Source organism: Anguilla anguilla, chromosome 1 (assembly GCF_013347855.1).
Source record: "Anguilla anguilla isolate fAngAng1 chromosome 1, fAngAng1.pri, whole genome shotgun sequence".
NCBI classification, from domain to species: domain Eukaryota; kingdom Metazoa; phylum Chordata; class Actinopteri; order Anguilliformes; family Anguillidae; genus Anguilla; species Anguilla anguilla.
In genome coordinates this window covers 74,378,025-74,388,497 of record NC_049201.1, presented here as the reverse complement: position 1 = coordinate 74,388,497, position 10,473 = coordinate 74,378,025, and the positions used below count along the sequence as shown (strand labels likewise).

General features: G+C 45.4%; 2 protein-coding genes across 4 annotated transcripts; one reads left to right on the top strand and one right to left on the bottom strand.

Moving 5' to 3' along the window:
• The first annotated feature begins 1,446 nt into the window (after window positions 1-1,446).
• Window positions 1,447-7,223, top strand: LOC118208934 (replication initiator 1-like). 3 transcript variants are annotated; one of them, XM_035384147.1, is made up of 5 exons: window positions 1,447-1,846; window positions 3,525-3,669; window positions 3,814-4,440; window positions 5,093-5,404; window positions 6,131-7,223. In XM_035384147.1, the coding sequence occupies exons 2-5, from the start codon at window positions 3,546-3,548 to the stop codon at window positions 6,385-6,387; spliced, it is 1,320 nt and encodes a 439-aa protein (XP_035240038.1). In that variant the 5' UTR covers window positions 1,447-1,846; window positions 3,525-3,545; the 3' UTR covers window positions 6,388-7,223. The 3 variants fall into 3 exon arrangements, with proteins under 3 accessions (XP_035240038.1, XP_035239957.1, XP_035239867.1); XM_035384066.1 differs by having other exon boundaries at window positions 3,464-3,669; XM_035383976.1 differs by having other exon boundaries at window positions 1,449-1,846; window positions 3,498-3,669.
• Window positions 7,224-7,316: 93 nt separating this feature from the next.
• On the bottom strand, window positions 7,317-9,590 carry prss1 (serine protease 1). Its single transcript, XM_035384383.1, has 5 exons — window positions 9,490-9,590; window positions 8,861-9,023; window positions 7,929-8,182; window positions 7,676-7,812; window positions 7,317-7,553 (listed from the first exon to the last, which is right to left on the bottom strand). Exons 1-5 carry the CDS (start codon window positions 9,527-9,529, stop codon window positions 7,404-7,406), a joined length of 744 nt encoding a protein of 247 aa, XP_035240274.1. The 5' UTR covers window positions 9,530-9,590; the 3' UTR covers window positions 7,317-7,403.
• Window positions 9,591-10,473: the final 883 nt, after the last annotated feature.

Sequence of the window (10,473 nt, the reverse complement as noted above, 5' to 3'; positions counted from 1 at the left end):
GGAGTCTTTGCAAAGGATCTTGACTAGCAGAGTCAGGTGTGTAACTGCTTGGTTGGAACAAAAGCCTGCACCCACACCGGCCCTTTCTGGATAAGATTGAGGACCCCTGCTCTACAGCTTATTCAGAACACTGTCGCTCATGACTGACCTACAGTCAGCCAAAATACACACTTCTCATCTCCCTCAAATAGCTTCCAGTGGTGGTCTGAATGATACACGAATGTCTAGTCCTGGGCTGTGGTACTGCAGGAGGAACATCACCCTCTTACCGGCAACCTGCTACCAAACCTTACGCTCCTGTCAGGCCACTCCTTTCTGTATCCACTACCTTGCCGTGCCGTGCCGGAATCCGTGCTTCCGCTTTGTTTTGCTTTCCTCACTGCCAACTGACCCGCGTCGGGCCGCAAGTACCCATGCCTATTTTAGCTACTGCTCTGGGGTAGGTACCAAAGGTACTATCCGTGCTGCAATTCGATACTGCAGACAGTTGATTGGTCAATGGAAATTGTCACAAATACGTCATGTTCATGTTTATTCACCGGCAGCAACCGCCATTTAAAATTTTTTTAAATAACTACGGTTAATCCAAAACCAAATGCCATGAAAAATGAAAAAGTACAGCATAACTTCAAGTTCCTCCATTGTGTTGCGTTGTGTCTCGTGAATATGTACATCACTACCATGGCGTGCTCTTATGACGCTTTACTCCGCTTTACTCCTCCCATGACTCCCCCTACCTTCACGGGTCCGTTGTGTAATGGAAAAGCGCAACGGGCAACACGGCACGGGTAGGATATGAATGCTTGCCGTCCTGTACCGTGCCGTGCCGGTCAATGGAGAAGCACCATAAGTCTCCTTACTGTCCTAAAGTCACCTACTTAAAGGGGCCCCCATCTCCATCGCGTTCTCTTCTCTATCCTTGGAATGAGGACAACAGAGTCACCTGTCTGTTTCCACTGCGAACTGACCTCCGAACCTTTTGTGCAGGTTTACTAGCCTGAAACTATATTCTATAACCTATTCGCTTCCTATTTATGCTCCCTTTTATATTTCCCACTTGAACCTGATTTGGCATCTTAACTTTATATCATAAGATTATGTATGAACTGCTACAATTGGTTGTGGTCTTGATGACTATGCATCAACACTGTTCATTGCCAAACCCTGCATATGCATGTACTAGCATAGTGCCGAATTATACATTATAAATTTTTGCACAACTTCCCGTTTAAGACACGGCCTTTTCCGGTTTTCTATCTGAATGCAGATAGGTAACGACTGATAAGTGGTTATGTACAGATAGCCTATGACATCCCTGCCCACCCCTATTGACACATAAATGATACTTAAAATGTATATGTATTTGTCATGCACCATTCTTTACAGTGTGTTTTTTCTTCTTCTTTTTTGTTTTTTTTTTTGGGTGGGGGATGTATGTAAATCGCCATGCTTTTTTTGAGCCGTATCGTATGTGCAGTGTTCACTACGGGGCAATTTAGGTGCAAGTATTTGGGTATGGGTATTACGATCACGCACAACGTAACAGGGAAAGATAAGCCAATCCCTTCTTGTAGCGTATTCATAAAGCGACAGTTCTTTCCCATCCGAGGAATAAACAATTCAGGTTACCTCATAGTAATGGATGGATAGCGAGCGAGCACTTATATTGTTTACAGATAAGCTGTAAATGGGCAGTTTCACCATACAAATAGGAATGGGAGCAGGCTTAAAAAAAGTTTGCAATGACAGATTTTAAATAATGGCGAGCCGACTCTTGGCTGTATATTCCTAACAACGCTATTGAACCACAGACAGCTGAGCTGTCCTGGAACGGACAGCAAATCAGGTAAGATTACCATCGACGATATGACAAGTAATAGACGGTTTCTGTTATAGCTTGTCAGTGTTTGTACTTAATTTTAACAGTGCCGATTGTGACAACAATCTTGAAATGCATTATTGGCGTCATTGCGGTGGTATTTCTTTAAAAAATAAAACTATACATTGGGAGAGTATGCGCTCAATGTAACAAAGAATAGAATGTGTTGACATTGAATTGGCGCGTTTGCTAGCTACCGCTGTATGTCTCGGGCGGAGAGCAAAATTCCGACAAATAGCTGTTATACGGCGGGCGAATTATTCCGAATTGCGGGGCTTCTTACGCACTCTAATAACGTTCAGTATTTAAATTCTAACTCTCTCTTCGTAGTTGTCAAGAGGCTAATTCAATGTGACACATTTCTAATAATAATTTAAGCGCTCCCGAGGAAAACAAATGTAAGAGCAGTACAATAGTTATCATGCCATGTCAAATATTTACCAGCAATACCCCATTCTACTTACCACGTTTTGTAGCAAACCAACTAAATTGAAACTGCAACGGAATGATTTCCTTTGGGACTGCCATCCGTATCCAGTCTAAAAAAGAGAACAAACAGTGGCATTGCATTTACTTCACAAATGAAAAACGAAACGTGACCCTCGGTAACTGTTAGCCCATGTTTGCATGTGAGCAAAAAACTAATATCGTAATATATTCCCTTGTCCACTGGGAATCTTGCGTTTTTTAAGGTAGGCCTATTTCTTTTGGAATAAATAAAAAAATAAGAATGTAGGCAATCGGTATTTAAAAATTATTTGATGAGTATGTCTTTACACAGGCATCACACATGTTCCGTTAAAATAAAGTGTAACCCTTTTAACCCTTTGTGTAGTTAGTTTTTTTTTTCCAGAATTCTTAGTCAGTGTCCTAGAACTCAGTTGCTTTCAATTGCCAGTAGTAATTGTTACATCAGCTTTATAATTTCTGTTCTGTTAAGAACATTGTAATCACATATTTGTGATCATACACTGTTAAAGTTTTATTAAATAGAGCTTATGACAAAAGATTATCAAAATGCCCCACCAGCATACCATCCACCCAGTAATAATGAAATCTAATTACTCCTAGGAGGACGAATTAATAAAACGTTTTATTGTACTGTACCATGATGTACCAGTACAGTTACTTTCAATAAGCTGCTGCTGCAAGTGTATCATTTTGTAGCTTTTGTTGTCAGGACCCATAGATTCTGGAACAGCCTTCCAGAGTCTGTTCAAAAGTCAATTTCATCCTTTAAATCCAAATCGAAAACTCACTTTTATATAGGCATGTATTTAACTGATTTGATCTTCTTTTTTTTTTTTTTTAATGTTGGGCCATTTATTACAGTTAATTGTATTTTATTATAGTGTATTATATTTGTTTTTATTATATTCTGTTTATCTTGTATTTTGTTCTCTTATTTTGTTCAGCAAGCACTTTGTAACACTGTGTTTTGAAAAGTGCTATACAAGTTATTATTATTCTGGTTCTGATTATTATTTTTATTTTTATTATTATTATTATCATCATCACCATCTCTATTCAGTTGCGTTGTGGCCATTGACTCCTGGGCTTTTAGACATGTTTAACTGTGTGCAGTGTCCTGTCACGTGGCTTTCTGTTTTTGTCGAAGTGTGCAATGGAGTCCATTTGTGTGAAGGGTGGAACCCTGGACACTCTGATGGTCACCGTCAAGCAAGAAGAGGAGGAAGAGCAAGAGGAATCGCTATCCGATTCAAAGGCAATATCCCTCCTGTGTGTGAAACAGGAGGAGGGCGAAGACAAGGGTTCGAAGGAGCTGTTAGGTTTGTATTTATTTAGAGGATAGTGAGTGACTTTCTGCTCTTTCTTTCAATTTTACAAACCGCCCTTTTGATTGGATTTTTTTTTTCTTGTAAACCCGTCGTCTTGTAAACGCTTTGTCCTCCGCCCAACCTTGTGTCCTCCAGGCCATTCCCCGCTCTGTTCTGCTAACGCCCAGACTCCAAAGGAAGACCCCGACGCTCCGGCGGGAGAGAGGGAAAGGAAGAAGGTGAGAAGGCGTAGGAGAGAAGCGAAGGCGTGGCCGCCGTCGGTGGCAGCGGAAGGCGGGGCGGGCGGCGACTCGCTGTGGCGCTGCCGGCTGTGCCAGCGCTGCTTCAGCTCGTCCTGGGAGCTGACGGGGCACTGCTGCGCGGGCGCGGCGGGCGGGCCCGACGGCGACGCGGCGGCCAAGCTGGGGTTCTGGTGCCCCGTGTGCGGCGACCGCTTCCTGCGGCCCACCGCCTTCATCCTGCACAAGCGCAGCCACGTGGGCCAGTCCCGCTACGTGTGCGGGGTGTGCGGCCGCACCCTCAAGACCCTGCGCAGGCTGGCCACCCACCGCCGCTCCCACGCCCGCGGCCCCTTCCTGCCGCACCTCTGCCAGGACTGCAGCTGCAGCTTCCGCAGCCTGAGGGCCCTCCGCCGCCACCGGGCCCGGGAGCACGGCGAGGAGAGGGAGGCGCTGGGCGAGGCCGCGAAGCAGGAGGAGGAGGAGGAGCAGGAGGAGGACGGCTCCGTGCCCATGCTCTCCTGCGGCTCACCAAACCACTTGCGTAAGCGTTATTTGCGTTGCTACTTCTTGTTTGCTAGTTGGTCATCGCCTGTTTATTAATTTTTTTTATACGATAAAATTTTTCCAAAGACATCACAATCCGCTTTTTTAAACCTGTATGATTCAGTAAATGACAAACCACTTCATTTTTAATAATTGCTTGCCCACTTTTTTTATATTTGGCATTTGTGCCTCTGGAGGTTCAATTGTACCCCTTTTGCACTCCTGCAAGGATCGAGGTAGGTATAGCCTGCTCTGTACACCCCAGTAATACCCCCACTGTGAGCCAGTGACTTATTTCCCCGACTGCAGGCCCCCCAGTACAACAGGGCAACTAGTACAGATCAGAGGAGAGCTGATGATAAGTTCTGGCCTATAGATGACTGCCATGTCATTGGGGAGGAAGGAATGGGTTTTACATCAAAAAACCATGTCACCAGAGAAGCCTTGTCACCATAGAAAATTTAGCTTGCCAGCTAATTTTGGGACAGCCATGTTGACAGTGTCCCTGTCAGATAATTAAGTAAATGCATTTTAAAATACTGCCCTCGTTATTGACCCTGGAGCAAACAGCACTGGAGGGTCATGCGCTCCTCCCCCCCTCCCCCCTCGTGTTGAAACCCTCTTTCCTCTGACCTCCCACGCCCTCTCAGCCCAGCTGTCCCAGACGCCCCAGTGCGCGCGCTGCTTCATGACGTTCCGGGACGCCGAGACGGCGGAGAGGCACCTGCGCTTCAAGCACCCGGCGGAGTACGAGCGGCAGCTGCGGGGCCGCACCGTGTTCGCCTGCTGCGCCTGCGACCGCACCTTCCCCTCCTCCCGCCTGCTCTCCGCCCACCAGCGCACACACAGCAAGTGGAGCCTGAGCTCGCTGGGCTCGGAGGGCGCCCCCCAGGACAGGAGAGGAGAGGGTGGGGCGCAGGAGGGGCGGGCCGAGGGCAAAGGCAAGCACCTCGCCTCTAACGGTGCGTGCCTCTCCGCCTCGCCACTGTCGCTTGTTGCAGCCGGTTCCCGCTCTTTTTTTAAATGTGTGTGTTTGGCAGACGCTGTTGTCACGAGCAGCTTGCGCACCTTACGTTTCTTTGCCCATCTGTACACTTCGGTACATACCAGGAATCTCAAGATCAAATCCTTGATGGCTTTTGGAGTGTTTCAGCACACAAGTGCTTAATGTAAGTCATTGCTTGGCTACGGTCCACACACTTTATTCTAAGGCAGGGATGGGCACTTCTGTTCCTGGAGTGCTGGTGTGTTTGCAGACTTTTGTTTCCACCAATTGCTCTGGTCCACTCATTGATTAGACATTGTTAAATGTTTCATACAGGGACACAGAAACAGTCGGCAACTGCCATTCCATGGGCTTATCAAGAAATGTAGCTAAAATGTCAGATGGCATAAATGTTTGGGCTGATTAAGTAATTAAGGTCAGTAGTTAGCATGAAAACCAGAAACTGATACAGCTCTTGTTGCCCACCTCTATTCTAAGGACTTAAATGGCTACTAAGGAAATCACTAGAATCTACAGGCATTGCAGTCCTCCCAAGCTTTAATTTGAAATCCCTGGTATATACTTTAAGCATTTGCGGGTGCTTTGCTTTATCGTACAGCAGCAGTGGCCCACTTGTCTTTAAGCCCCACAAAACCTTGGAGCACCATTTTTAAGGCTATTTTTCTTGGCTCGTGTTTTCTAGGCAACAAGATCAACAAGGGCGGAGCTGGTTCAATGCGCTGTCGTCACTGCCACATAATTTTCGCGGACCCTCGCACGTGGGGGCGTCACATGACTGCCAAGCACCCCCCGCCCACGTCCGTCCAGGCGACCCCCGGCTGCTTCTCACTCAGGCCGCCGCGGGGCCAGCCGCGTCCCTACAGCTGCTCCACGTGCGGCGAGAAGTTCATACAGGAGAGTTCCCTGATGAAGCACCACACCGAGTCGCACGCCAGCTGAACACGATGGAGCGGAGGCGAAGAACCAGGGCTCGAATTACAGGGGAGCCAGGGGCAGCTCAGCCCCTGCCTCCTGGAAGAGACTGGAGCTCCCTCAAAAAGAGACCTAAACCCCCCTTGCTTCGTCATCACACCCCCCCGAAAGCCAGAGTGTGATTTCAACCCTGGATTGAACTGAGAGGTAATGAAGGAAAACAGCAGAATGGTAACTTTGAGGGAGAATGAGACATTGGAGCATCAGGTCTTCTGTGTAGAATGTGATGGATCCATGTCTCCAAGGCAGCTGTTGATACAGAAAAGCAATTCTGCAATGTTGACGACCAAAACCAACCCAAAGCTCTGGAATTTCCGAGAGAGTGTAAATAAAAATACTGTGCAATTTTAAAACTGTCAAAATAATCCCTAGCCCACCCACAACCAGATTGGTTTTGTTCATAATAACCCTTTTTTTTTTACTTGGGAGTCAACAACAGAAAGTAATTAATTTTCATTACATTTCAGGACTGTTGTGGAGTCCATTTAAATGGAAACAACAGCATGCACATCTTTATATGTTAGGTGCTACTCCAAGAAAGGAATAATGATATTTTTGTGTGATTGTTGATTAATCTGTCTGGTGATTAAGAGTGATGACTATGTGTAACTTCATTCATGTTTTTATTTATTTTTATTTTATTTTTTGCTGCAATGCCAAGGTGGTGTATTGAGTTTTAACTGTTATTCAAATGTATATTTCCTTTGAATTGGTCATAAAAATAATTTTGACACTCTGACATACCTGGGTGATATAGTAGAGAACTGTAATGGAAGTCTGAGTCCTCAAGAGCACTAATAGACAACACAAAGCGCTTTGGATAAAAGCGCTATATAAATATAAATGCAGTCCATTTACCATTTACATTAATGTCCTTCATCAATAAACCAGTCCAATTCACTGTTTTGAAGATAAACAATGGGTTTTTATTTTACTATGAGTGTTGATGGTGCCACATCTGGCTCTCTGTGCCACTTGCTGTCTTAGTTGGAAGCGATGGTATTCTGAATCCAGGAGTTGTAGTTGCAGACCTTGACATAAACCCCAGGCCTGTTTTTCTGGGCACAGCCATATCCCCAGGACACAACACCCTGGAGCTGACCACTGCACACCACCGGGCCACCAGAATCACCCTGAGAGAGAGAGAGGTGGGTAAATTCAATACAAAGAGAACCAGCAAAAATAGATTTCCGGGAGTGTGCTGGTAACGATGTGGACCGATTGCTCATTGTGATCGAATGATCCGGGAATTTACCTGGCAGGAGTCCTTGCCACCCTCTAGGAAACCAGCGCAGAACATGTTGGCTGTGATTTCCCCGGGATAGGAGTTCCTGCAACTGCTGTCACTGAGGATGGGAGCGTTCAGGCACATCAGACGGTCGGGGTAGGAGGCTGGAGAGAAGACAGAAGTTGACAAATTGTTCCCCCCGAATTGAGTCCCAATGCCTGCAGCCTGCCTACAAACTTGAGCATGACTGCTGACTTCCCAAGGCCCACGTGTCACTCACTTCCACTGCTGAGGATGTTGCCCCAGCCGGAGATCAGACAGCTGCTGCCGGCCCCCGCGCATCGGGTTGGCAGGGAGACGGTGTTCACGTAGCTGTTCAGGGTGGCGGGCTTGCTCAGCTTGATCAGCATGATGTCGTTGTCCATGGTGTAGCTGTTGTAGGAGGGGTGAGTGATAACCCTGACGGAGTCGATGAACTGCTCGGTGCCCTCGTTGGTGGCGATGTTGTGCTCACCCATGCGCACCTGGACACGGCTGCGGAGAGACGGAGGCCCGGGTCAGTTCTCTTAACTGAATTAACGCGTTTGCTTTATTGAGGACATGACTCTTACTGAGGTGTAATGCCCTCAAAGTAAATTGTCTCAATATAAATCTGCGTCATTATTTTTGAGTCTATGTGAAAAGATCAAGTCAATACAGATTCCTTGTTTCTACTTCTAGAATGTCTTTATTTTGGTGTAGATGTTTGTGATATCTACTACATATAGATTAATAGACAATAGCACCTTTTTATATTCTATGCCTGCTTACAGCATGGGAAGGCAAAGAAATCATCTGTCCGTCCATTCGTTATCTATACCCGCTTATCATGGGAAGGGTTACGAGTATTGCTGGAGCCTATCCCAGCATGTATTGGGCAAGAGGCAGAATTACACCCTGGACAGGCCGCCAATCTATTGCAGGGTACGCACACCATTCACTCACACACTCATACCTATGGGCAATTTAGAGGCTCCAGTTAGCCTACTTGTATGTCTTTGGACTTTGGGAGGAAACCCACGTGGACACAGGGAGAACATGCAAACTCCACACAGAAAGGCCCGAGCCGAGATTCAAACCCACAACCTTTTTGCTGTGAGGTGACAGTGCTACCCACAGCACCACCGTGCCGCCCGCAAACAAATCATGATATTTTTATAGAAGAGCACTTACGACTTGCGGCAGTGGGCTGCAGACACAACCCAGTCCCTGGTGATGAGGGACCCTCCACAGAAGTGATATCCGGCATTCAGGGACACTTGGTAGGGCACCGAGTTCTTCCTGCACTCGAACCCTCCAACAATCTTGTCACCTTCATCTTCCACAGGGGCAGCAACTTGAAGAGAAATAAAAGATTCATTTCTGAACAAATTTTAACATAGATCCTAAAATCTGGCCCTGGTTTTCTTTTCTCCCAGGTAATTAACTGAACAATTAGTTCTACCGATTGGCCTGACTTGACTCCCAGGTGAAGGGGAAGGTGGAAAGCCAATAGTCTCAGCCCGCAAAGAGCGTGATTTCAGTTACCGGCACCTGTACTCATTAATGTTACTCATTACAAAATGTGGAAGGGAAGAAAATACAACTTCAACAAATTAAAATATACCATATATATAATATGTCCTCTTTTATCATAAACAATTACCAGTAGTCCTGTTCATTAAGTACGTTTCAGAAATGTTGGAACAATGAAATTCTATTTCTCTGCACCAATTTATAAAATTATTTGAATGCCACCTTACAATAAGTCAGGAATATCAACAAAATTACATTAAATGACATTAATTATAAGTTTTTCTTACATGCCACGCCGAACAAAGCCAGTAGAATGAGACACTTCATAGTTGCACTGTCCGTTTGCTCCTCAGTACCAATGTTTTCTGCATGCCTACTTTTATATGCCCTGTTATCTCTGTCCTTTTTTTTTTTTTCCCAGGAGTGTATATTTTAACTTTTAAATAATAACTTGTCTGGGAATGGACATATGGCAATTGAAGAAAAAAAATCAATGGACAAATACAGTTTTTCCCATTAAGGTTTGTTAGTCGTTTTCACTTTCCATAAGTGCTGCACAAAATTCAACGAATTTCAAGGTATTGATTTAGAACTAGCTCAGGTGGACAGTAGCCACTACATTATATATATATATATATATATATATTTGGGTGACAAATTAAAGGAAGAACCAACATAGTGTCTTAGTAAGGTATTGGGCCACCATGAGCATCCAGAACAGCTTCAATGCACCTTGACTTGTCGGTGCAAAATCTCCCAAAGGTGTTCAGTTGAGATCTGGTGACTCCGAAGGCTATAGCATATGATTCATTTAATTTTCATACTCATCAAACCCTTCAGTGACACTCGTGCCCTGTGGATGGGGGCATTGTCACCCTGGAAGAGACCACTCGCATGAGGATAGAACTGTTTCATCATAGGATAAAGGTGATCACTCACAATAACTTTGCATTGATTTGCATTGACCCTTCCCTCTAAGGGGACAAGTGGACACAAACCATGCCAGAAGAATGGTCCCCACAGCATAATAAAGCCACCAGACCCATTCGTTCTCTTGGTGTACACCACACATGCACTTGCTCACTTGTTGGGAATATGGTGAAAGATGAGTCATCTGACAACATCACATTCAGAGGTGCATATGGTTTTTGCACCTCTGAACTCTCAAATGTGCATTTGTCTTTGTAATGAGAGGTTTATGAACTGCAACCCTACTATAATATCCCTCTCTGTGTAGTTGTCAACGGACTGTTCTTGCTGACACAGTTTGA

Excerpts from the sequence above, each read along its gene's own strand:
- LOC118208934 (XM_035384066.1), top strand. The coding sequence starts at position 3,504 with ATGGAGTCCATTTGTGTGAAGGGTGGAACCCTGGACACTCTGATGGTC. Across the intron at positions 3,670-3,813 it reads GGGTTCGAAGGAGCTGTTAG|GCCATTCCCCGCTCTGTTCT; the intron begins GTTTGTATTTAT and ends TGTGTCCTCCAG. Across the intron at positions 5,405-6,130 it reads CAAGCACCTCGCCTCTAACG|GCAACAAGATCAACAAGGGC; the intron begins GTGCGTGCCTCT and ends CGTGTTTTCTAG.
- prss1 (XM_035384383.1), bottom strand. The coding sequence starts at position 9,529 with ATGAAGTGTCTCATTCTACTGGCTTTGTTCGGCGTGGCAT. Across the intron at positions 9,024-9,489 it reads GGCTTTGTTCGGCGTGGCAT|TTGCTGCCCCTGTGGAAGAT; the intron begins GTAAGAAAAACT and ends TTTCTCTTCAAG. Across the intron at positions 8,183-8,860 it reads GCAGCCCACTGCCGCAAGTC|CCGTGTCCAGGTGCGCATGG; the intron begins GTAAGTGCTCTT and ends GTCTCTCCGCAG.